At 42.3% G+C, this 27,355-nt stretch overlaps 1 protein-coding gene across 4 annotated transcripts in view; it reads right to left on the bottom strand.

Annotated features, from left to right (window-relative positions):
- Positions 1-27,355, bottom strand: part of DIXDC1 (DIX domain containing 1) — a 95,236-nt gene that overhangs the window by 5,681 nt on the left and 62,200 nt on the right. For all 4 annotated transcript variants that reach the window (XM_058446494.1, XM_058446493.1, XM_032167376.2 and 1 more), the window contains 7 exons: positions 24,027-24,131; positions 23,540-23,593; positions 22,655-22,747; positions 22,503-22,574; positions 21,320-21,409; positions 20,865-21,026; positions 20,279-20,345 (listed from right to left, as the gene is read on the bottom strand). In XM_058446494.1, the coding sequence (XP_058302477.1) occupies positions 20,279-20,345; positions 20,865-21,026; positions 21,320-21,409; positions 22,503-22,574; positions 22,655-22,747; positions 23,540-23,593; positions 24,027-24,131 (643 nt within the window). The remainder of the gene's footprint in view (positions 1-20,278; positions 20,346-20,864; positions 21,027-21,319; positions 21,410-22,502; positions 22,575-22,654; positions 22,748-23,539; positions 23,594-24,026; positions 24,132-27,355) is intronic.

The raw sequence follows: 27,355 nt of genomic DNA, 5'->3' as shown, positions 1-27,355 counted from the left end.
TAGAACAGTAGTTCTGGGAGGGGGTTTAAAATAAGGAATATGAAGGATGAATTAATAGAGGGGAAAAAGATAAAGGAACTTCCCCTCTTTGTACAGAAATGGCATTCAGTCTGTTTTCAGAGTTTTTCTTCAAAGAATGCCAATTGGCCAGGTGCGGTGGCTCATGCCTGTAATCCTAGCACTTTGGGAGGCCAAGGTGGGCGGATTGCCTGAGCTCAGGAGTTCGAGACCAGCCTGGGCAACACGGTGAAACCCCGTCTCTACTAAAATACAGAACATTAGCCAGGCGTGGTGGCATGTGCCTGTAGTCCCAGCTACTCGGGAGGCTGAGGCAGGAGAATCACTTGAATCCGGGAGGCAGAGGTTGCAGTGAGCCAAGATCGAGCCACTGCACTCTAGCCTTGGTGACAAAGTGAAATTCTGTCTCCAAAAAAAAAAAGAATAGCAATTATTGTAACCTACATGCCATAATTCTCCTTTGCCCCAGCATCTAGTACAGTGCCCAGCACACAGTGGTTGTTGAATAAATAAAATATTCACTTTTAACATTAAAGCTATATATTTAATTTATTCATTCATTCAACAAACATTTATTGAGTACCTACTGTGTGTTCGATTTGAGAATATAAAAATAAACTATATGTGGTCTCCAACCTCCAAGAGTTTATCATTTAGTATGGATGATAGATACAAATAATTACAATACACTAAAATCAGATTTCTACAAGCTGTGTTGGAAGACTGAAGATGGCGAGGTTATTCCACCTGGAACAGGTCAGGAAGGGCCCATGGTTGGAGAGTCCTTTTTAAAAGCACCTTTTAAAAATCACAAGATACAAAAGTTGAAGAGTATTCCAAGAAGAGGGAAGGACAGGTGCAGAAGCATGAAATAGGATCATATATTTACAAAACTGTAGGTGAATTAGTAAGGCTGGAGCATAATGAATACATTGGGAAGTTGTGAGGTAATTAAGTAGGCAGCAGCCAGATCACAAAAGACTCTGACAGGGTAAGAGTTCAAGATGTTAGTCTTAAGCTATGGAAAGTTACTAAAAGGTAGTGATATGATTAGACTGGCATTTTAGAAAAGTTGATCTCGCAGCAAAGTATGGATTGGATGGGACAAACTGGAAGCCAGAAATCCTGTGCAGTAGTTTGGGTGTTTGTCCCCCAACAACTCATGTTGAAACTTGATCCCCAATATTGGAGATGGAGCCTAATGGGAAGTGTTCGGGTCATGGAGGCAGATTCCTCAAGACTAGATTAATGCCCTCCCTGGGGAGGAGGAGTGAGTACTCACCCATTAGTTCCCGCAAAACTGCTTGTTAAAAAGAGCCTGGCACCTCCCTCCACTCTCTTGCTTCCTCTCTCCATGTAATCTCAGCACATGCCAACTCCCATTTGCCTTCTGCCATGAGTGGAAGAGGATTGAGGCTTTCACCAGATGCCCAACCTTCCAGCCAGCAGAATTGTCAGCCAAACAAACCTCTTTTCCTCCTAAGTTACCTAGCCTCAGGTATTTCTTTATGGCAACACTCAACTGACTAAGACATCCTGTTAAGAGGCAGTAAAAACAATCTGACACACGATGATAGGAAAGATGTAGCCCTGGAGCCAGAGAAGGGATGAATTTGAAAGACCTTTAGAAAGTCAAAGTCTTAATACTAGGGATATAGTTGAACATAGGGTATGTAAAAGGGAAAAGTAAACAATGACTGAGATTTACAACCTGGGACGACAGATACACGGTAATATCATTACCTAAGACAGGGGAACACAAGCTGAATTACGTCATCTCATTATTCATTTTAAATGTTTATTGGGTGCCTTATTATGTATCAAGTATTAGAGATACACAAATGAATTAGATATAATCCCCACCCTTAAGGAGCTCAAAAGTCTAGTGTAGTGAAATAGCAAAACAGGTACAATACAATAAAATAAATATGAAAATAATATTGCTATGGACTGAATTTGTCCCCCCCACCCCAACTTCATATGTTGAAGCCCTTATCTGCTATTTGACTGTTTTGGAGATAGGGCCTTTAAGGAGGTAATTAAGATTAAATGAGGTCATACGGGTGGAGCCCTGATCCAATAGAACTAGTCCTTATAAGAGATACTGGCCGGGCGCAGTGGCTCACGCCTGTAATCCTAGCACTTTGGGGGCGGATCACGAGGTCAGGAGATCGAGACCATCCTGGCTAACATGGTGAAACCCCATCTCTACTAAAAATACAAAAAATTAGCTGGGCGTGGTGGCAGGCGCCTGTAGTCCCAGCTACTCGGGAGGCTGAGGCAGGAGAATGGCGTGAACCCGGGAGGCGGAGCTTGCAGTGAGCCAAGATTGCGCCACTGCACTCCAGCCTGGGCAACAGAGCAAGACTCCGTCTCAAAAAAAAAAAAAAAGATACCAGAGCTTTCTCTCCCCCATGTGAGGACACAGAAGGTGGCCTTCTACAAGCCAGGCAAGGAGCCCTCACCAAAACCTGGCCATGCTGGCAACCTGATCTTGTACTTCTAGCCTCCAGAACTGTGAGAAAATTAATTTACATTGTTTAAGAGAGCTGAAGGTATTTTGCAATGGCAGCCCAAGCTGACTAATACAAATGTTATGTACACATTTGGGGAGAATGTCAAAGAAAGAGTAATCATGATGTCAAATGCTACACAGGGGTCTAATAGGCAAAGACTGCTTTGGTAAAAATATCATTGATGATACTAGTGAAAAGTCGATTCAGATGACTAATGAAGAATGAGTTGGATTGCATAGACTTTTCAAGTAAAAAAGCAAAATAAGAGTAATGAGGGAGAACTTGTCTCACCCAACATAAAGCCGTATGACAAAATGATAGTTATTACAGTGTTATGGCATTACTATAAAAAACATGTACAAAAAAACTCATGCAGGATAAATGGCTCAAAAACATACCTTTGTGTATATCTACAAATTTAATACATGATTTTGAAAAGTACCACAAAACAGGTGATTAATAGTTATAGCTTATAAGTTCAGGCTTATTATCCATTTGGAGTTGATTTTTGCATATGGTATGAAGTATAGGTCAAACTCACTTAAAAAAGTAGATCTTTAACTTTTCTAGCACCATTTTTGAAAAGCCTATCCCTCTACCATTGAATTGTCTTTGCACTATTGTAGAAAATCAACTGGTAAAATGTGTGTCTGTTTTTAACTCTATGCTGTTCCACTCATCTATGTATCTACCAATTCACCAATACTATACTCTTGATTACCCTAACTTTACAGTTAATTTTGATATCACACAGTATGGTCCACCAACTGCATTGTTCATCTTTTTCACCATTTGGGTTGGGAAGGCAGTTAATTCTAGTCCCCTTATTCTTTCCTATAAATTTTAGAATTGGCTTGTTTATATCTACAAAAGCCGGGTAGGATTTTCATTGGACCTGCATTGAAGCTATAGACCATTTGTGGAAGAATAGGCCATCTTAACAATGTTGAGTATTCCAATCCATAAACATAGTATATCTCTCCGTTTATTTAAATCTTTATTTCATTCTTGTTTTATAGCTCTCAGTAGAGTCATTGCACATATTTTATGAAGTTTATACCTAAGATTTTCATGAGGGTTTTTCTTTTTCTTTTTTCTTTTTTATTATACTTTAAGTTCTAGGGTGCCATGTGCACAACGTGCAGGTTTGTTACATAGGCATACATGTGCCATGTTGGTTTGCTGCACCCAGCAACTTGTCATTTACATTAGGTATTTCTCCTAATGCTACCCCTCCCCCAGTCCTCCACCCCACGACAGGCTCCAGTGTGTGATGTTCCCTGCCCTGTGTCCATGTGTTCTCATTGTTCAATTCCCACCTGTCAGTGAGGACATGCAGTGTTTGGTTTTCGGTCCTTGTGTTACTTTGCTGAGAATGATGGATTCCAGTTTCATCCATGTCCCTGCAAAGGACATGAACTCATCCTTTTTTATGGCTGCATAATATTCCATGGTGTATATGTGCCACATTTTCCTAATCCAGTCTATCATTGATGGACATTTGGGTTGGTTCCAAGTCTTTGCAATTGTGAATAGTGCTGCAACAAACATGCGTGTGCATGTGTCTTTATAGTAGCATGATTTATAATCCTTTGGGTATATATCCAGTAATAGGATCACTGGGTCAATGGTATTTCTAGTCTAGATCCTTGAGGAATCGCCACACTGTCTTCCACAATGGTTGAACTAATATACAGTTCCACCAACAGTGTAAAAGCATTCCTATTTCTCAACATCCTCTCCAGCATCTGTGGTTTCCTGACTTTTTAAATGATCGCCATTCTAACTGGTGTGAGATGGTATCTCATTGTGGTTTTGATTTGCATTTCTCTGATGACCAGTGATGATGAGTATTTTTTCATGTGTCTGTTGGCTGCAGAAATGTCTTCTTTTGAGAAGTGTCTATTCATATCCTTTGCCCACTTTTTGATGGGGTTATTTTCTTCTTGTAAATTTGTTTCTTTGTAGACTCTAGATATTAGCCCTTTGTCAGATGGGCAGATTGCAAAAATTTTCTCCCATTCTGTAGGTTGCCTGTTCACTCTGATGATAGTTTCTTTTGCCGTGCAGAAGCTCTTTAGTTTAATTAGATCCCATTTGTCTATTTTGGCTTTTGTTACCATTGCTTTTGGTGTTTTAGTCATGAAGTCCTTGCCCATGCCTATGTCCTGAATGGTATTGCCTAGGTTTTCTTCTAGGGTTTTTATGGTTTTAGGTCTAACATTTAAGTCTTTAATCTATCTTGAATTAATTTTTGTATAAGGTGTAAGGAAGGGATCCAGTTTCAACTTTCTACATATGGCTAGTCAGTTTTCCCAGCACCATTTATTAAATAAGGAATCCTTTCCCCATTTCTTGTTTTTGTCAGGTTTGTCAAAGATCAGACGGTTGTAGATGTGTGGTGTTATTTCTGAGGCCTCTGTTCTGATTCATTGGTCTATATATCTGTTTTAGTACCAGTACCATGCTGTTTTGGTTACTGTAGCCTTGTAGTATAGTTTGAAGTCAGGTAGCGTGATGCCTCCAGCTTTGTTCCTTTGCTTAGGATTGCCTTGGCATGCGGGCTCTTTTTTGGTTCCATATGAACTTTAAAGTAGTTTTTTTCCAATTCTGTGAAGAAAGACATTGGTAGCTTGATGAAAATGGCATTGAATCTATAAATTACCTTGGGCAGTGTGGCCATTTTCATGATATTTATTCTTCCTATCCATGAGCATGGAATGTTCTTCCATTTGTTTGTGTCCTCTTTTATTTCCCTGAGCAGTGGTTTGTAGTTCTCCATGAAGAGGTCCTTCACATCTCTTGTAAGTTGGATTCCTAGGTATTTTATTCTCTTTGTAGCAATTGTGATTGGGAGTTCACTCATGATTTGGCTGTTTGTCTGTTATTGGTGTATAGGAATGCTTGTGATTTTTGCAATTGACTTTGTATCCTGAGACTTTGCTGAAGTTGCTTATCAGCTTAAGGAGATTTTGGGCTGAGACGATGGGGTTTTTTAAATATACAATCATGTTATCTGCAAACATAAACAATTTTACTTCCTCTTTTCCAAATTGAATACCCTTTATTTCTTTCTCTTGCCTGACTGCCCTGGCCAGAACTTCCAACACTATATTGAATAGGAGTGGTGAGAGAGGGCATCCCTGTCTTGTGCCAGTTTTCAAAAGAAATGCTTCCAGTTTTTGCCCATTCAATATGATATTGGCTTTGGGTTTGTTGTAAATAGTTCTTATTATTTTGAGATACGTTCCATCAATACCTAGTTTATTGAGAGATTTTAGCATGAAGGGCTGTTGAATTTTGTTGAAGGCCTTTTCTGCATCTATTGAGATAATCATGTGGTTTTTCTCTTAGGTTCTGTTTATGTGATGGATTACATTTATTGATTTGAGTATGTTGAACCAGCCTTGCATCCCAGGGATGAAGCTGACTTGATCGTGGTGGATAGGCTTTTTGACGTGCTGCTGGATTCAGTTTGCCAGTATTTTATTGAAGATTTTCGCATCGATGTTCATCAGGGATATTGGTCTAAAAGTCTCCTTTTTTTGTTATGTCTCTGTCAGGTTTTGGTATCAGGATGATGTTGGCCTCATAAAATGAGTTAGGGAGGAGTCACTCCTTTTCTGTTGATTGGAATAGTTTCAGAAGGAATGGTACTAGCTCCTATTTGTACCTTTGGTAGAATTTGGCTGTAAATCCATCTGGTCCTGGACTTTTTTTGGTTGGTAGGCTATTCATTATTGCCTCAATTTCAGAACCTGTTATTGATCTATTCAGAGATTCAACTTCCTCCTGGTTTAGTCTTGGGAGGGTGTATGTGTCCAGGAATTTATCCATTTCTTCTAGATTTTGTAGTTTATTTGCGTAGAGGTGTTTATAGTATTCTCTAATGGTAGTTTGTATTTCTGTGGGATCGGTGGTGATATCCCCTTTATCATTTTTTATTGTGTCTATTTGATTCTTCTCTCTTCTTTGTTAGTCTTACTAGCGGTCTATCAACTTTGTTGATCTTTTCAAAAAACCAGCTCCTGGATTCACTGATTTTTTGAAGGGTTTTTTGTGTCTCTATCTCCTTCAGTTCTGCTCTGATCTTAGTTATTTCTTGCCTTCTGCTAGCTTTTGAATGTGTTTGCTCTTGCTTCTCTAGTTCTTTTACTTGTGATGTTAGGGTGTCAATTTTAGATCTTTCCTGCTTTCTCTTGTGGGCATTTCGTGCTATAAATTTCCCTCTACACACTGCTTTAAATGTGTCCCAGAGATTCTGGTATGTGGTGTCTTTGTTCTCGTTGGTTTCAAAGAACATCTTTTTTTTTTTTTTTTTTAGAGATGGAGTCTGGCTCTGTCGCCCAGGCTGGAGTGCAGTGGCTCGATGTCTGCTCACTGCAAGCTTCGCCTCCCGGGTTCACACCATTCTCCTGCCTCAGCCTCCCGAATAGCTGGGACTACAGGCGCCCGCCACCGCGCCCGGCTAATTTTTTTGTATTTTTAGTAGAGACAGGGTTTCACTGTGTTAGCCAGGATGGTCTCGATCTCCTGACCTCGTGATCCGCCCGCCTCGGCCTTCCAAAGTGCTGGGATTACAGGCGTGAGCCACCGCGCCCGGCAAAGAACATCTTTATGTCTGCCTTCATTTTGTTATTTACCCAGTAGTCATTCAGGAGCAGGTTGTTCAGTTTCCTCATAGTTGAGTGGTTTTGAGTGAGTTTCTTAATCCTGAGTTCTAGTTTGATTGCACTGTGATCTGAGAGACAGTTTGTTATAAATTCTGTTCTCTTACATTTGCTGAGGAGTGCTTTACTTCCAACTATGTGGTCAATTTTGGAATAAGTGCGATGTGGTGCTGAGAAGAATGTATATTCTATTGATATGGGGTGTAGAGTTCTGTAGATGTCTATTAGGTCTGCTTGGTGCAGAGCTGAGTTCAATTCCTGGATATCCTTGTTAACTTTCTGTCTTGTTGATCTGTCTAATGTTGACAGTGGGGTGTAAAATTCTCCCATTATTATTGTGTGGGAATCTAAGTCTCTTTGTAGGTCTCTAGGGACTTGCTTTATGAATCTGGGTGCTCCTGTATTGGGTCCATATATATTTAGGATAGTTAGCTCTTCTTGTTGAATTGATCCGTTTACCGTTATATAATGGCCTTCTTTGTCTCTTTTGAGCTTTGTTGGTTTAAAGTCTGTTTTATCAGAGACTAGGATTGCAACTCCTGCCTTTTTTTGTTTTTCATTTGCTTGGTACATCTTCCTCCATCCCTTTATTTTGAGGCTATGTGTGTCTCTGCACATGAGATGGGTCTCCTGAATACAGCACACTGACGGGTCTTGACTCTTTATCCAATTTGCCAGTCTGTCACTTTTCATTGGGGCATTTAGCCCATTTACATTTAAGGTTAATATCGTTATGTGTGAATTTGATCCTGTCATTATGATGTTAGCTGGTTATTTTGCCCGTTAATTGATGCAGTTTCTTCATAGCATCGATGGTCTTGACAATTTGGCATGGTTTTGCAGTGGCTGGTACCGGCTGTTCCTTTCTATGTTTAGTGCTTCCTTCAGGAGCTCTTGTAAGGCAGTCCTGGTGGTCACAGAATCTCTTAGCATTTGCTTGTCTGTAAAGGATTTTATTTCTCCTTCACTTATGAAGCTTAGTTTGGCTGGATGTGAAATTTTGGGTTGAAAATTCTTTTCTTTAAGAATGTTGAATATTGGCCCCCACTCTCTTCTGGCTTATAGAGTTTCTGTCAAGAGATCCACTGTTAGTCTGATGGGCTTCCCTTTGTGGGTAACCTGACCTTTCTCTCTGGCTGCCCTTAACATTTTTTCCTTCATTTCCACCTTGGTGAATCTGATAATTATGTGTCTTAGGGTTGCTCTTCTTGAGTATCTTTGTGGTGTTCTCTGTATTTCCTGAATTCGAATGTTGGCCTGCCTTGCTAGGTTGGGGAAGTATTCCTGGATAATATCCTGAAGAGTGTTTTCCAACTTGGTTCCATTCTCCCTGTCACTTTCAGGTACACCAATCAAACGTAGATTTGGTCTTTTCACATAGTCCCATGTTTCTTGGAGGCTTTGTTCGTTTCTTTTTACTCTTTTTTCTCTAAGCTTCTCTTTTCACTTTATTTCATTAATTTGATCTTCAATCACTGATACCATTTCTTCCACTTGATCGCATTGGCTATTGAAGCTTGTGCGTGCATTACAAAGTTCTCATGCCATGGTTTTCACATCCATCAGGTCATTTAAGGTCTTCCCTACACTGTTTATTCTAGTTAGCCATTCATCTAATCTTTTTTCAAGGTTTTTAGCTTCCTTGCGATGGGTTCGAACATCCTCCTTTAGCTCAGAGAAGTTTGTTATTACCGACCTTCTGAAGCCTACTTCTGTCAACTCGTCAAAGTCATTCTCCGTCCAACTTTGTTTCCTTGCTGGCGAGAAGCTGCGATCCTTTGGAAGAGAAGAGGTGCTCTCGTTTTTAGAATTTTCAGCTTTTCTGCTCTGGTTTCTCCTCGTCTTTGTGGTTTTATCTACCTTTGGTCTTTGATGTTGGTGACCTAGAGATGAGGTTTTGGTGTGGATGCCCTTTTTGTGGATGTTGATGCTATTCCTTTCTGTTCGTTAGTTTTCCTTCCAACAGTCAGGTCCCTCAGCTGCAGGTATGTTGGAGTTTGCTGGAGGTCCACTCCAGACCCTGTTTGCCTGGGTATCATCAGTGGAGGCTGCAGAACAGCAAATATTGCAGAACAGCAAATATTGCTGCCTGATCCTTCCTCTGTAAGCTTTGTCCCAGAGGGGCACTTGCCTGTATGAGGTGTAAGTCATCCGCTACTGGGAGGTGTCTCCCAGTTAGGCTACACGGGGGTCAGGGACCCACTTGAGGAGGCAGTCTGTCTGTTCACAGAACTGAAATGCCATGCTGGTAGAACCACTGCTCTCTTCAGAGCTGTCAGACGGGGACGTTTAAGTCTGCAGAAGTTTCTGCTGCCTTTTGTTCTGCTATGCCCTGCCCCCAGAGGTGGGGGCTACAGAGGCAGCAGGCCTAGCTGAGCTGTGGTGGACTCCGCCAGTTTGAGCTTCCAGGAAGCTTTGTTTACCTACTCAAGCCTCAGCAATGGTGGGTGCCCCTCCCCCTGCCAGGCTGTTGCCTCGCAGTTCAATCTCAGACGGCTGCGCTAGCAGTGAGCAAGGCTCTGTGGGTATGGGACCCACCGAGCCAGGCACTGGATAGTATCTCCTGGTCTGCGTTTGCTAAGACCGTTGGAAACGCACAGTATTTGGGGGAGGAGTGTCCCGTTTTTTCCAGGTACAGTCTGTCAGGGCTTCCTTTGGCTAGGAAAGGGAAATCTCCCAACGCCTTGCGCTTCCTGGGTGAGGTGACGCCATATCCTGCTTTGGTTCACCCTCCGTGGGCTACACCCACTATCCTCCTGACCTCAAGTAATCTGACCGCCTTGGCCTCCCAAAGTGCTGGGATTACAGTCATGAGCCACTGCGCCCAGCCCAGGTTTTCTATATTCTTATTGACGTTCTGTACACTACTTCTACTGATTACTGCAAAAGAAATATTAAAGCCTCCAACTGTAACTAGATTTATCTATTTCTCCTTTCAGTTTTTGTTTCATGTATTTTTTGAGAGGGGATGGGAGAGGACAGTGTCTCACTCTGTCTGTCACCCAGTTGCCCAGGCTGGAGTGCAGCAGCATGATCATAGTTCACTGCAGCCTCCAACTCCCAGACTCAAGTGATCCTCCTGCCTCAGCCTCCCAAGTAGCTAGGACTTCAGACATATGCCATCCCACCTGGCTAATTTTTAAAATTTTTTTGTAGAGTCAGGGTCTCACCATGTTGCCCAGGCTTGTCTCAAACTTCTGGGCACAAGTGATCCTCCTGTCCCAGCCTCCCAAAATGCTGGGATTACAGGCATGAGCCACAGTGCCTGGGCTGCTTTATGTATTTCAAAGCTGTTATTGGATATATACACACTTAGGATTATTATGTCTTCTTGGTGAATTGACCTTTTTATTATTATGTATCATCTTTATACCTGGAATGATTCCTTGTTCTCAAGTATACGTTATCAGATACTAATATAACCACACTTCCTTTTGATTAGTGTTTCCATGGTATATCTTTATCCATCTTTCTACTTTTAAATCCATTTATATCATTATATTTATAGTGGGTTTCCTATAAACAGTAGATAGTTGAGTCTCCCTCACTTGTATGTGCATGTTATCAACATTTTCACTACAGCCTTTAACATATGAATCACAGTTACTTTAAATTCCTTGTCTGATGGTTTCGACATCCTTGTCATCTATGAGTTTGATTCTATTGACTGCTTTCGCTCTTCACAGTGGCTTTGTTTTTCTCTTGCTCTTGTGGGTGCCTCATAATTTCTTATTGAATGCCAGACATACATTAAGACAGGAGAGACAGAAGTGAAAGTATCTGTTTAGAAATGGGCACACTGTTTGTTCTTCCAGGCCATTAGTGGGGACAGTTGAGTTGATTTGTTCAGAAGCTGAGCTGGGATTGAGATTTTTGTTAAGGTTACCTTCAGTGCACCACCATTTTCCAAGTCTTCTAGAGTTAGGTTTAGGGACAGCTGGTTGTTGGAGGGTTGTTCCTCAGTGTTCCTTCCCCTCCCTCAGCTGTAGGCTTTCCTCATGTGCCTGTGCCTCAGTCAGTCTCTGTATGCTGTTTCCTGCCTCAGAAGCAGCCCACTGCTCCTAATTAAACAGTGCTTGCTCCCCTGGTGGTGGGGGATGAGCAGTGCTTCTCTGTTGTCCTGACGCAGCCCCAGATTTTAAGTGGGGTTTTCTCAGTGATCCTGTCCCTCCCACCGTGGTAGGTGACCTCTTATAATCTGAGTCCAAGATAGTTTCCTGCCCCTCTGCCAAGGTAGTGTTCCCTTTCCTTTCCATCCCCACTAGCTGTAATGGGTCTTCACCTTTGCCTAGAACAGGGATGGAGGGGTCAACAGGATTTACTTCCCTTCCACAGTGGCTTAAGGCTTTGCTCTGTAAGCGAGAATGGTCCAGATGTGGCTTCATGCCTTTCCTGCAGTAGCAGCTGCTCCCTTGCTCCACGAAGGAGGGAGAGAGGGTTTCTTTAGACTCTATCCCCACGATCAACCTTTTTTTAACCAAAAGCATACTTTATTAATTTTTAAATTGATACATATTAGTTGTATGTATTTTTAGGTTACATGTGATTATATATATATATATTTATATTTTTTTTATTTTTTTATATTTTTTTTTATTTTTTTTTTTTTTAAGATGGGGTTTCGTTATGTTGCCCAGGCTGGTCTCAAATCCCTGGACACAAGTAATACTCCCACATCAGCCTCCCAAGTAGCTGAGATTACAGGCATAAGCCCACCATGCCTGGCTCATGTTATTTTGATACGTGCATACAATGTGTAATGATCAAGTCAGAGTAACTGGGATATCCATCACCTCAAACATTTATCTTTTCCCCCTTTTATTTTTTGAGACAGAGTTTCACACTTGTTGCCCAGGCTGGAGTGCAATGGCACGATCTCGGCTCACCACAACCTCCACCTCCCGGGTTCAAGCGATTCTCCTGCCTCAGCCTCCCGAGTAGCTGGATTACAGGCATGCGCCACCACACCTGGCTAATTTTTGTATTTTTAGTAGGGATGGGGTTTCTCCATGTTGGTCAGGCTGGTCTCGAACTCCTAACCTCAGGTGATCCACCTGCCTCGGCCTCCCAACATGCTGGGATTTCAGATATGAGCCCCCGCCCCTGGCCTACATTTATCTTTTCTTTACCTTAAAACATCCCAATTCTTCTAGCTATTTTATTTTATTTTTTTTCCTTTTTGAGACAGTCTCACTCTGTCTCCCAGGCTGGAGTGCAATGGTGCAATCTCAGCTCACTGCAACCTCTGCCTCCTGGGTTCAAGCGATTCTTGTGCCTCAAGTGGCTGGGATTACAGGTACTTGCCACCACGCCCACTAATTTTTGTATTTTTAGTAGAGACAAGGTTTCGCCCGCCTCAGCCTCCCAAAGTGCTGGGATTACAGGCATGAGCCACCATGCCCAGCCTAGCTATTTCAAACTATACAATAAATTATAGCTATAGTCACCCTACTGTCTTATCAAACACTAGATCTTACTCCTCTTATCTAACTGTATTTTTGTATCCATTAACCAACCTCTCTGTCACCCTCCCCAAGCCTTCCCAGCCTCTGGTTACCACCAATCAACTCTCTATCTCCATGAGATAACATTTTTTTTTAGCTCCCACATACTGGTAGATAACATGTGGTATTTGTCTTTCTGTGCCTGGCTTATTTCACTTCACATAATAATATCCAGCTCCATCTATGTTGCTGCAAAAGAAAGGATTTTATGCTTCGTTATAGCTGAATAATAATATTCCTTTGCATATATATTTTTTTCTTTATCCAGTCATCTATTGATGGACACTTCGATGAATTCCATATCTTAACTATTGTGTTTTTGTTTATTTGGTGTTTTGTTTTGTTTTTGAGACAGGATCTCACTCTGGAATGCAGTAGCACAATCATAGCTCACCACAGCCTTTATCTCTCAGGCTAAAGCTGTCCTTCCACCGCAGCCCCCTGAATAGCTGGGACTACAAGCATGTGCCACCATGCCCAGCTAATTTTATTTTTAGTAGAGACAAGGTCTTGCTATGTTGTCCAGGCTGATCTCGAACTCCTGAGCTCAAGTGATCTTCCTGCCTCAGCCTCCCAAAGTGCTGGGATTACAGGCACGAGCCACTGTGACCGGCCTTGGCTATTGGAAATAGTGCTGAAATCAATGTGAGAATGCAGATACCTCTTTGATATACTGATTTCCTTTCTTTTGGATATATACCCAGCAGTGGAATTGCTGGATCACATGGTAGCTCTATTTGTATTTTTTTGAGGAATGTCCACATTGTTTTCTATTTAACTATACTCATTTACATGCCCACCAATGGTGTATATAAGCATTCCCCTTTCTCTGCATCCTTGCTAGCATCCTTTTTTTGTTTTCACATGCCCGCTGTGTCAAATGTCTTTCTGATAAAAGGCATTTTAACTGGGGTAAGATGATATCTCACTGTCACAACCAACATTTTCATAAGCACCTGGTAGTCATGAAAAAGTGTCTGCAAGTGGGTGCAAATTCCTCTTGTGTCTGTGTCTCCCAAGGTTCCCATACTGTCTTCTCAGCATTTAGCAAATAATTAAAAATCTCAGGCCAGGCGCAGTGGCTTACCCCTGTAATCCCAACACTTTGGGAGGCCGAGGCGGGCAGATGACCTAAGATCAGGAGTTCGAGACCAGTCTGGCCAACATGGTGAAAACCCATCTCTACCAAAAATACAAAAATTAGCCAGGTGTGGTGGTGGGCATGTATAATCCCAGCTATTTGGGAGGCTGAGGCAGGAGAATCGCTTGAACCCAGGAGGCAGAGGCTGCAGTGAGCTGAGATCGTGTCATTGTACTCCAGCCTAGGCGACAAGAGCGAGACTCCATCTCAAAAAAAGAAAAAAAAAAAAAATCACAGCTGAATTCTTATCTGTTGTATAGTGGCCCCATCTTCCTCCCAGGCTCTACCACAAGTGAGCCAGTAGTTGTATCCTATCTCTCCTTGTAGGTGCCTGTTTCTTTTTCAGGCTAGTTGATTGCACTATGATTTCATCTCTCTGATGGGTTCAAGAAAGTGATGATTTTTTAGATTATCCAACTTTTTCTTGTTGTTTGGGTAGAAGCAAGGCTCTTTCTGGCTTTCTACATCCTAGGCAGAAGGCAGAACTGCTATTTTTTACAAAATCTCACTTTTTAAAAATTGTAGTAAAATTCACCATTTTAACCATTTTAAGGTGTGCAATTCAATGGCATTTAGTACATTTAAAATGATGTGCAAACAACCACCATTATCCAGTTCCAGAACACTGTCCTCATCCCAAAAGAAAACCTGTATGCACTGAGTGGTTATTCCCTGTTCCTCCCTCGCTCCTGACCCTGGCATCTGGCTAACCCACTCTAATTTCTTGTCTCTATGGATTTGCCTATTCTGGACATTTTATATACATTGACTTACACAGTATGTGCCCTTTTGTGTCTGGCATCTTCCACTTAGCATAATGTTTTCCAGGTTCATCCACATTGTAGCATGAATCAGTGCTTCATTCCTCTTTATAGGTGAATAATATTCCACTGTATGCATATACGAGAATTTGTCTATCCATTCATCAGTTGATGGACATCTGGGGTGTTTCTACCTTTCGAATATTGTGAATATGGCTGCTAGGAACATAGACGTAGAAGTTTTTTTGAACTCCTGTTTTCAGTTATTTTGGGTCATATGGTAACTCCATGTTTAACTTTTTGAGGAAGTGCCAAACTGTCTTCCACAGCAGCTGCACCATTTACATCCCCAGAGCAATGTTCCACCTTCTCCACATTCTCACCAATACTTATTATTCTCCATTTTTGACACCATTTAGTAGGTGTAAAGTGGTGTCTGTGGTTTTGATTTGCATTCCCCTAATGACTAACGATTTTGGGCATCTTTTCATGGGTCTATTGTCCTTTTTTTTTTTTAGACAGAATCTTGCTCTGGTGCCAGGCTGCAGTGCAATGGCACAATCTCAGCTCACTGCAACCTCCGCCTCCCGGGTTCAAGTGATTCTTCTACCTCAGCCCCCCGAGTAGCTGGGACTGACTACAGGTGCGTACCACCACGCCCAGCTAATTTTTGTACTTTTAGTAGAGACAGGGTTTCACCACGTTGGCCAGGGTGGTCTCGATCTCCTGACCTCATGATCTGCACACCTTGGCCTCCCGGAGTGCTAAGATTACAAGTGTGAGCCACCGCACCTGGCCGGCCATTTCTTTATCTTCTTTGGAGAAACGTCTATTCAAGTATTTTGCCCATTTTCTCTTGGGTTGTTTGTCCTTTTGCTGTTGAGTTGTAAGAGTTCTTTATATATTCTGGATCCTAGACCCTTATCAGACAATATGATTTGCAAATATTTTCTCCTATTCTGTAGGTTGTCTGCTTACTTTCTCGATAGTGTTCTTTTATAAACAAAAGTTTTTAATTTTGATGAAGTCCAATTTTATCTTTTATCTATTTATTTATTATTATTATTTTTGAGACGAAGTCTCCCTCTGTAGCCCAGGCTGGAGTGCAGTGGCGCAATCTCAGCTAGCTGCAACCTCCACCTCCCAGGTTCAAGTGATTCTCATGCCTCAGCCCCCCTGAGTAGCTGGGATTACAGACTCCTGCCACCACCCCCAGCTAATTTTTGTATTTTTAGTAGAGACAGGGTTTCGCCACGTCGGCCAGGCTGGTTTCGAACTCCTGACCTCAGGTGATCCGCCTGCCTCAGCCTCCCAAAGTGCTGGGATTACAGGCGTGAGCCTGGCCTATTTATTTTTTATTTATTTTTATTTTTTTGAGACAGAGTCTCGCTCCGTGGCCCAGGCTGGAGTGCAGTGGCGCAATCTCGGCTCACTGCAAGCTCCGCCTCTCGGGTTCAAGCAATTCTCCTGCCTCAGCCTCTCCGAGTAGCTGGGACTACAGGCGCCCGCCACCACGCCCGGCTAATTTTTTTGTATTTTTACTAGACACGGGGTTTCACTGTGGTCTCGATCTCCTGACCTCGTGATCCGCCCGCCTCGGCCTCCCAAAGTGCTGGGATTACAAGCGTGAGCCACCGCGCCCGGCCTCTATTTATTTTTTTGAGATGGAGTTTCACTCTATCACGATCCAGGCTGGAGCAGCTCACTGCAACTTCTGCCTCCCGGTTTCAAGTGATTCTCCTGCCTCAGCCTCCGGAGTAGCTGGCATTACAGGTGCCCACTACCATGCCCACCTAATTTTTGTACTTTTAGCAGAGACAGCGTTTCACCATGTTGGCCAGGCTGGTCTCAAACTCCCAACCTCAGGTGATACACCCACCTCGGCCTCCCAAAGTGCTGAGATTACAGGCATAAGGCACTGCGCCCAGCCCAATTTTATCTTTTTTCTTTTGTTGCTCATGCTTTTGATGTCCTAAGAATCCACTGCCAAATCCAAGGTCATGAATATTTTTCTCTATGTTTTCTTCTAAGAACTTTATAGCTTTAAGCTCTTATATTTAAGTCATTGATCTGTAGTCTGAGTTAACTTTTGTATATGGTGTGAAGTAGGGGGTCCCATTTCATGGAAATATCCAGTTGTCCCAAGCACCATTGGTTGAAAAGAATATTCTCTGGTTATATGGGTTTTTATCTGAACTCTCAATTTGATTTCACTAATCTACTGTTTCTTTTTCTTTTTTTTTTCTTTTGAGACGGAGTCTCGCTCTGTCGCCCAGGCTGGAGTGCAGTGGCGCAATCTCGGCTCACTGCAAGCTCCGCCTCCAGGGTTCACGCCATTCTCCTGCCTCAGCCTCTCCGAGTAGCTGGGACTACAGGCGCCCGCCACCACGCCCGGCTAATTTTTTGTATTTTTTAGTAGAGACGGGGTTTCACCGTGGTCTCGATCTCCTGACCTCGTGATCCGCCCGCCTCGGCCTCCCAAAGTGCTGGGATTACAAGCGTGAGCCACCGCGCCCGGCCTCTACTGTTTTATTTTAAATCTGAAATAATTATTGTTTTCCCTTAAAAGTAAACGGCAAGAAAGGAAGTGGGTTCAGAAAGTACATTACTCTTTCAGGAAATTTAATTATGTTGAAAAGGAAAGAGGGCACAGCCAGAGGGGAATGAGAAACATTTGCCTTGCATCTCTCTTATGCTCCACAGTATACTAGATGATTTCTATATATTTCATTTAATGCTAAAATTCTTCAATATTACTTTGGTTCCATAAAAAAGGAAACTAAGATTCTGTGACATTAACATTCTTGCCCATGGTCACACACTGTGCTGAATGGCAGAGCCAAAATTGTACCCTAGATCTGTTTGATAGTATATTCTGTATTTTTCCCTCTCTATTGTTTTGTGTCCAGTTTTGGACATGACTTTACAGTGCCTTGGGACTTACAGAGAGAGATATCTAGTTTACATTTAAAAATATAGTACTAGGCTGGGCGCGGTGGCTCACGCCTGTAATCCCAGCACTTTGGGAGGCCGGGGCGGATAGATTGCCTGAGCTCAGGAGTTCAAGACCAGCCTGGGCAACACAGTGAAACCCCATCTCTACTAAAATACAAAAAATTAGCTGGGCGTGGTGGCGGATGCTTGTAATCAGGAGGCTGAGGCAGGAGAATTGCTTGAACCCAGGAGGCAGAGCTTGCAGTGAGTCGAGCTCACGCCATTGCACTCCAGCCTGGGCAATAGAGCAAGACTCTGTCTCAAAATAAATAAATGAAAATAAAAAATAGTACTGAGGCTCAGAAAAGAACTGAGATTTGAGATAAAGCATAAAAATTATCGGCACACAAGTGCAGTTAAAGCCAGGGGAGTGGAAGAGGTCACCTGATGCCGAAGACAATATGAAAAGGCTTAGGTTTAGGCTTCAATTGGACGGAATCGCAGGACACATCAACATTCAAGAATTAGAGCAGAATAAAAGGAGATTCAGGAGGGACTAGAAGGAAAACTCGGGTATTTACTTCACTACCTGCAAGTGCCAAGTCTAACTTGTTCATCGCTATATCTCCAGCATCTAACATTGATGATGAATAATGGATGCTTAGTAAATATGTTAAATGAATATCTGAATGACACTGAAACTGAAGAATAAGAAAGTTTCCAGGAGACTTTTAGAGAACAGTAAATGCTCTTGAAAAGACAATGAAAGATAAGGTTTAAAAAGTAACCACTTGATTAGGCGACAAGAAAGTCAACAGTGACCCAACAAGAACACTAAGCAGAGTGACAGATAAAAGACTGTAGTGGGTTGAGTAGTGAATAGGAAGTGAAGAAGAAAAAAGAGCAAGTATAGACTATTCTTTTAAGAATTTTGATGTAGAGGAATAAGAGAAATAAGTCAGTAGCTAGAGAGCTGGCAGAAGTTACACAAATTTTTGTATTTTCAGATAAGAGACATTTCAGCTTATTTGTGAATACAGGTATCACTGGAAGCATTAGATTAACATCTTAGTTTTCAAGCAGCTATAGATTTATTTGTAGCATGTTAAATAAATACTATATATGCACAAAGTAATTTTTTTGAGGGGGAATTTATTATACTTAAAAAAGAAATTTCTAAGTATTTACACCTATGTATATTGGCAGTTTACACTAATCTGAAGAAATCAATGAATAAAATAATAATAAAAATCCTCTACAAACAATAGAAATGACTATTTTGAAACACTGCTAGAAAAGGAAACTAAAACTAATTCTGGTAATAAAATAATTCATTGCCAACATGGCGAAACCCCATCTCTACTAAAAATACAAGAATTAGCCAGGCATGGTAGTGCACGTCTGTAATCCCAGCTACTGGGGAGCCTGAGGCAGAAGAATTGCTTGAACCCGGGAGGCAGAGGTTGCAGTGAACAGAGATCGCGCCACTGCACTCCAGCCTGGGCAACAAAAACTCTGCCCCACACCACTAAAAAAAAAATTTTGTTTCATTCCCAGCATAGATAACCTCATCTAAGAGGAAAAGATATCTGGGATCAGAGGTTTGAAATGCTATTTTATTTACTCTACAAAAAAATTTTACATTTCATATTTTTGCAAGTATTTTCAGTATTTTACTTTAGGTTTCTTAATGTGCTTTTAAAAATTTATATGTAACATACAAAACTGTTTCTAGTCAGCTTTTTACTACTGGTTTTTATAAATTATTAGATACCTTTTGATTAGGACTGATTAAAAGATAAGAAAACGTGAACAGTACTAAGCCACAAAAGGCAAAATACAAAGTAAAATAGAAATTACCAGGCAGGGTAGCTTTCCAACAAGTTTGAACAAATGGGAAAAAACAGAGTGGGCACGGAGCAGGTTAAAATACACTTCCTAGACATGGCCACTAGATGGTGCAAACATTTTGCAGGACTTAAACTAAATGCCTTAAGCACTCAAAAGTTTTTATTTTATTTTATTTTGAAATGGAGTCTTACTCTGTCGCCCAGGCTGGAGTGCAATGGCGCAATCTGGGCTCACCACAACCTCCATCTCCTGGGTTCAAGTGATTCTCTTGCCTCAGCCTCCCGAGTAGCTGGGATTACAGGCGTGCACCACCACACCTGGCTAATTTTTGTATTTTTAATAGAGATGGGGTTTTACCATGTTGGCCAGGCTGGTCTTGAACTCCTGACCTCAGGTGATCCACCCACCTCAGCATCCCAAAGTGCTGGGATTACAGGCGTGAGCCACTGCGCCCGGCCTGAGCACTCAAAGTTTTAAGAATATCTCCAAAGAAATTAAACGCCTTGCTTCAAGGAAGAAGTGGAAATTTTTTATGTGCTGTTTGGGAGTGTAGGAAAATTTATGTATGTATGTGTTTTTGTTGTTTTATATTTTGCTTTTTCAGCATAAATGTTTTGAGCTTCTATGTTCTTCAAAGATATTTTAGCCTCTCTGAGTCAACAGCATCCTGCCTGCATGTGGCTAAATGGCACTGGGGGTGGTGATGGCATATGTCTTCATAGTCTTAGAACTAACTCAATTCCAGTATTGCTACAGAAACAAAATAGTATAAAAGTGAAGTACTACAAGAAAAATTACATCCCCAAAATATGGGTAGTGTGAAAAATACTAAATTTCTGGTCTAATATGCTAGGAGTCCCTACTGAGCAAAATGGGTACTTACTTGAATTAGGGGGCCAGGACTCCCGGTATTCACTACCTACTTGAGTTCTGGGTGACTTGACCCGAACCTGGGGAGCCACACAAAAATCACAAGAGTTATAATCAATGGGAGAACTTAACCAAGAATTTTAAATCATAAAATTGTGCTTAAAATACTATATACTTTTCTACCATCTCTTCCACAACATATAAAATCTAATATATTTATCCTAACAATAATAATATATAGGAAAGGCTTTCTATTTTCCAATGCATTTTCCGTCTATTTTCTCATCCAATGCCACGCTCATTCAGGGGTAGGTGGGAGGGGAAGAAGCAGTAAAGGGAGACCCTGTGGGGTCAAGAGCCACAATCCTTACACAGCTACAGTTGCTGGGAGCAAGTGTGACCATGAACTCCTTCTCTGGATTGTCATACCATGATGAATAATAGTCATTTCCACTGAGAGAAAAACCAATAGAGAAAAACAACTCTAACCTTTAACAGGGTCTTGTATCTCTTCACACTGCCTTCATCTCAATTAAAATTCTTAAAACCCAGCTTTCTCAGGAGCTTGCCTAAGAGAGATACCACAGCAAGAGGGTTACCTTTCTTTCTTGTTTCTTCTGCGTCTCCATAACATGCAGGCGCTCCATGAGGCTAGAAATGCCCTGCTCCAAGCTGTCAATAGTGTGGTGCTGAGGATCATGGCCACTGAAGCTGTTGCGCAGGCTTCGGAGAGCATCTCGAACAAGCTGCAGGTCGCTGGTCTGTGGGCAAAAATAAGGTGCTGCTGGCATGGCACGGTGCCACATCCCAACCACTGGGCTTAAAAGGACATAGGAGAGAAGTTTCCAGAAAATTTTTCCCCACGGAAGCAGGCCTGTGGTTTGCCCACTAATTCTTAATTTTGGATAGCAAGTGCCTCACATCTTTACACACTCCACAGATCCAGGAATTAGAGAACTGGAGTATAAAAGGCCTCATCCACTGGCCATGGCTTTGGCACTCTTCTGGTTTCAGTGAGAAGTGGCAGGACTCCATCAAAACTCCAGGTACCTACCCCTCTGTTGCTGATTGAAGCAGCTCCTTTTCCTGCCGTTGGAAGGAGAAAACCATTGCTTTGAGAGCTGTGACTGTTGTAGTTGTTCGCCTATAGCAGCATGAAGAAATGTTGCTTGTTAAAGGGAGAAGGGTAAACCAGATGTGCTATCTTATTTTTCTTCTTTACATGTATCACTTCCTGACGAAGTATTTAATTGTCTGTTTAATGGCTCTCTTTATTAAAACGTATCTTTCTTAAGTATAGATTTCTTTTCCCCTTTTGGTCACTGCTGTATGCCCAGCACTTGACACTTAGTACGCATTGTTGGATGTGAATGAAGGAAATGCTAACCTCCACCTGGAGGCCCCAACCTAGCCTCTGCCACAGCACTGGAGAGCCTCAGAATGCTGCTCCAGCACTGCCTGGCTTTGCTTCAGTAATTTAAAAATAATGGTGAATATATATATATACATGTATGTTTGTATATATATATGTGTATATATATGTATGTATGTGTATATATATATATATATATGTGTGTGTATGTTTTGTTTTGTTTTGTGTTTTCATCTGTCACCCAGGCTGGAGTGCAGTGGCATGATCTCAGCTCATGGCAACCTCTACCCACCAGGTTCAAGTGATTCTCCTGCCTCGGCCTCCTGAGTAGCTGGGACTACAGGTGTCCACCACCACGCCTGGCTAATTTTTGTAATTTTTAGTAGAGACGGGGTTTCACCATGTTGGCCAGGCTGGTCTCAAACTCCTGACCTCAAGTTAGCCACCTGCCTTGGCCTCCCAAAGTGCTAGGATTACAGATGTGAGCCACTGTGCCAGGCCACAGTGAATATTTTTTGAGCCTGACTCTATGCCAAGTGGATCCAACAGAACGGTGTTTAGTTATTTATGTGGATTATCTCATATATTCTTCATAATGACAGACTGAATCACTATTATTTCCATTTTCCAAATAAGCCCTATTTCTAAGGCTCAGAAGATAAGCAACTGAAGGCCACACAATGTAGGAGTGATAAAGGTGGAACGTGAAACCAGATTTTCTTATTCTAGAATCTGCACTTTTAACTAGCTCATCATAGAGCCTCCTAACAAACGAGCCTGTGGCCTTGGTTCAGCTCTGAGTCAGAAACACAATCTCCCCGTTTGCTTCATAAATGTGGGAGGGAGAACATGGGGTCTAGGTTACCTCATCTGCCTCTCTTTTCATACAGTGAGCCAAGAGGACATCTTTGTGTTCTAGCTCTCGCTCTAGATCCACCTGCAAAACAGACACTAAATCAGAAAAGGATTTCTTTGGGCCAAAGGGGCAGGAAAGTCAGTGGCTGAATATGTTCTGACCTGGTGGTAACTGGCATCAGAGAGTTTCCGGAGTGCTTCTTCTAACTTGGCCTGGTGCTGCTGAAGGAGGCGATCCTTCTGCCCCAGCTCTTTCTGCAGTAAAGATAGAGCTTTCAGATGAGTGGCAAAACCAGGGACACTGAAAAGTTCACCCTCTGCAATGTAACTTCCATTCAAGTAAAGTAGAGCCTCAGGAAAAAAAGTCCTTTCCTCAAAACATACCAGGAAGACTTTACACACCAGAATAATCTTACATACTGCAAAGGATTCTTCAAGAGTAATGAAGAAGGGAACTGGCATTTGTAGGAGGACCACTATGAGCCATTCATACTAGTCAGAGATAAAGGTAAGACCAGAACTGAAGTTTCTAGACCCCTAGTCCTGTACTCCCTCTCCTAGCTGTGCCATCTAATCTTCAGAGCTAGTGCATCAGGGGACACAGAAAAATGCTTCCTTCTTTTTTTTTTTTTGAGACAGAGTCTTGCTGTCACCCAGGCTGGAGTGCAGTGGCGCGATCTCAGCTCACTGCAGGCTCCATCCCCCGGGGTTCACGCCATTCTCCTGCCTCGGCCTCCCGAGTAGCTGGGACTACAGGCACCCGCCACCACGCCCGGCTAATTTTTTGTATTTTTAGTAGAGACGGGGTTTCACCGTGGTCTTGATCTCCTGACCTCGTGATCCGCCCGCCTCGGCCTCCCAAAGTGCTGGGATTACAGGCATGAGCCACCGCGCCCGGCCGGCGAAAAATGCTTCCTTCTAAAAAGCAAGGATAAAAAAAATCAAAAAGGATGAGAATAGATATACTTAAGTGCTTTTTGAGCAACAATAACGGGCTGTTCATGAAAGGTCAGTGGAGGTCATTTCCAAACTGATATTCATTCTTACTTTATATTCTCCCAAGAGCCGGTTCCTCTCATCTAGCTTCCTCTGCAGATCCACCTGCAAGAATAAGAAAGAATTCATGGCATGCAGGTACTGCCTGCTAACCCTCAAGGAAACCAGCTACTTAGTAACCATAGTTAATGTTGGCAGTTACAGTATGCAGCACAGAGGGGGTATGATGGTAAAAATACACAGCTGCTCTCCACATTTTTAGTGAAGTAATTAGACTGCAGAACCACAATTTTGCCTCTGTATCTCAGTGTCCTCAAAGTTGAAGAGGAGATCAAGGACATTCCTGCCCAGTGTGATGTGGGCTTTCACCTAGGAATAGAGATGAGTCTAATGGGGAATAAAAATAACTGCAGACACTTAAGGCAGGTATCCCAGAAGCAAGATAAGAGATTAGGATGGCCAATCTAATAGCTCTTCGTTCAGTAGCCTGTTCTGCTAATGGGGCTCACTGAGGTCAAGGCTCATTCATTTAACTCACATTCTGGTTGTGCAGCTCATCTTTGTCCATATTTGCCCTCAGTAGCTCTTGTTTGAGCTGAAGAACAGATGTGTCCTGCTGAGTCAATCTCTGCTGCAAGGCATCCTAGGGGAAAAAGCATACTAATTATTGTTGTCTCAGTTCATTAATCAGCCAATTGTTATTACAAATTACTAAAGCCTTTAATGTGTTTCCAGCATTCGTTATGGCAGACTGGAAGACAAATGGAGTAAAGGGTCTTGCCACGAGTTGCTGAGGAGGGGTTTTTCTGTCCCTCTCTAGGAAACTAGCATCCAGAGCAAAATCCTATCCACTGTTCTATGAAACTTACTGAAGCCTGATTTTTTTTTTCTGCTTACTATTTGTCCCCACCCTCAATCCTGACAGCATGGAGTATTCGAGAGAGAATGACTGGACTTTGGGATCAGATAGACATAGATTCAAATTATAAACCTACCACTTACTACTTTTGTGATGTTAGCCTTGGACAATGCACTCTACTTTCTCCCACCTGGGCTTTCTCATCTATATCTTGGGCATATAAATACTCAATCTAGATTAGCTCATTTTCCTTCTACCTCTCTGTCCAGTCCCCATTTCCTGGAGAGATGGGCCCTATTCATGCCCACCACTCTATTGTTAAAGAATCCCTGAAATCACTCCCACGCTGGCTTCCAGAGCCTTGCTGCTATCCTGCTCCCAATGGCTTCCAATGCCTAGTCTGGACCAGGATTAGAATTATATTTCCACTGACCATAACTGTTCTTTGATTCATGATTCCTCTTCTCAATTTCCTAGGATCTTAATAGCATTAGGCTTTCTTTCCCTCAGCTTGAACCCTCTTGGTTCCTATCATGCCTAACAAAAGGTGAGCTGGATATCCTTGCTTATAAGGACAGTTATGACATATTCCATCAACCATGGTAACTTGAAATGGAACTAATGGACTAGGGCTGCATTCTAATATATTTGTCCTGATTTTTCTCTACAGACTGCAAAGAAATGGTACAGACTCTGAAGAATGTGGGAGCCCATTCTTAATTATACTCTCTGCCATGACAGTACATGGTAAAGGAAGTCTAAGATATCCTTGGCATCAGTAGTTCAAAGGAATATTTCCCAAAATGTGCTCCATGGGACATTAATGTGCCACATGACGTTACATGGGAGAAAAGACACTTCTGTGGTTATTAATTCTAAATCATTTTTAGGCCAACCTCTTTATGACAGACCTTTTCAGATCCTTTACATGTTATTATTCACAGTGAGTCTTCAAGACTGCAGAGCATTTCTCAAACTTATCTGACCACGGAACACATTTGTCTTTTAAAGTGTTTCAAAAGTACTAAGTCTACAAAATATACTTTGGAAAATGTTGCTGAGTGATAACTCTAGTCTAGCCCATGAATGGAGGTGCAAGGAAGAGGGGAAAAGCAGCAACTTAAAAACATCCTCTTCTACTTCTAGGTATTATTCCACAGATATACTCCCATTTGGGTGAAATAACATATATTCAGGCTGGGCATGGTGGCTCACACCTGTAATCCCAGCACTTTGGGAGGCCAAAGCAGGCGGATCACGAGGTCAGGAGTTTGAGACCAGCCTGGCCAACATGGTGAAACCCCGTCTCTCCTAAAAACACAAAAATTAGCTGAGCGTGGTGGTGCATGCCTATAATCCTAGCTACTCGGGAGGCTGAGGCAGGAGAATTGCTTGAACTCGGGAGGTGGAGGTTGCAGTGAGCCAAGATCACACCATTGCACTCCAGCTCTGGGTGACAGAGCAAGACTCCATCTCAGAAAAAACAAAATAAAAAAAAAAACATATATTCAAGGCTGTTAGATCATTGTTTATATTAGCAAAAGACTAGAAATTATCATATATAATAAATTATTTAGCATATATATGTATGTATACAGTAGAATACAATGGAATACTTTGCAGCCATAAAAAAGACCTAGGAAAGTCTTTATGTACTACTGACATAGAATGAGCTCCAAGATATACTACGTGAAAAAAAGCAAGGTGTCAAGTTGTATTTCTAGTATACTATCATTTGGGTAAAACTGTGGGGGAAAACGATATAGACACAAATGTGCTGATAACTGTTAAGATGCCTCTAGGAGGTTGGGCGTGGTGGCTCACACCTGTAATCCCAGCACTTTGAGAGGCCAAGGTGGGTGGGTCACCTGAGGTCAGAAGTTCAAGACCAGCCTGGCCAATATGCTAAAACCCAGTCTCTACTCAAAATACAAAAATTAGCTGGGTGTGATGGTGCGCACCTGTAATCCCAGGTACTCGGGAGGCTGAGGCAGGAGAATCGCTTGAACCCGGAAGGCAGAGATTGCAGTGAGCCAAGATTGCGCCACTGCACTCCAGCCTGGGTGACAGAGTGAGACTCCATGTCAAGATTGAAAAAAAAAAGGCTGGGCGCGGGGGCTCATGCCTGTAATCCCAGCACTTTGGGAGGCCAAGGTGGGTGGATCACGAGGTCAGGAGATCAAGACCATCCTGGCTAACAGGGTGAAACCCCTTCTCTACTAAAAAAATACAAAAAATTAGCCAGGCATGGTAGCGGGCACCTGTAGAGCCAGCTACTCGGGAGGCTGAGGCAGGAGAATGGCATGAACCCGGGAGGCGGAGCTTGCAGTGAGCCGAGATTGTGTTCCAGCCTGGGTGACAGAGCGAGACTCTATCTCCAAAAAAAAAAAAAAGATGCCTCTAGGAAAGAGAACCAGGTGACTGATGGGACAGGGCTGGCAGGCAGACTCTTCATGGTTTATCTTTTTATACCTTTAAAGTGATCTGAATATTAGTTAACTATTCAAAAACAAAGTAAATAACAATTTTTTTAAAGGACATTCCTTTTTTTTTTTTTTTCTCTTTTTTTCGAGATGGAGTCTTGCCCTGTCACCTAGGCTGGAGTGCAATGGCGTGATCTCAGCTCACTGCAAACTCCGCCTCCTGGGTTCAAGTGATTCTCCTGCCTCAGCCTCCCAAGTAGCTGGGATTACCTCCCAAGTAGCTGGGATTACAGGCGCCTGCCACCACACCCGACTAATTTTTTGTATTTTTAGTAGAAATGGGGTTTCACCATGTTGGCAAGGCTGGTCTCGAACTCCTGACCTCGTAATCCACCCACCTCGGCCTCCCAAAGTGCTGGGATTACAGGCGTGAGCCACCACGCCCGGTCCTAGAGGACATTCTTTCACACTGAAGAGGATTCTTTTACATATAGAGACAATCAAGGTGGCAGAGATGGAAATGATAGCAACATGAATCATAACTACTAGAAATAAGCCTCAGCAAAACAAAGATATATTCCTCGA

The sequence above is a fragment of the Hylobates moloch genome, unplaced genomic scaffold (genome assembly GCF_009828535.3).
Source record: "Hylobates moloch isolate HMO894 unplaced genomic scaffold, HMol_V3 SCAFFOLD_11, whole genome shotgun sequence".
Taxonomy (NCBI): Eukaryota; Metazoa; Chordata; class Mammalia; order Primates; family Hylobatidae; genus Hylobates; species Hylobates moloch.
Note: the sequence above shows the minus strand (reverse complement) of the source record. Positions and strands in the feature narration are given on the sequence as shown.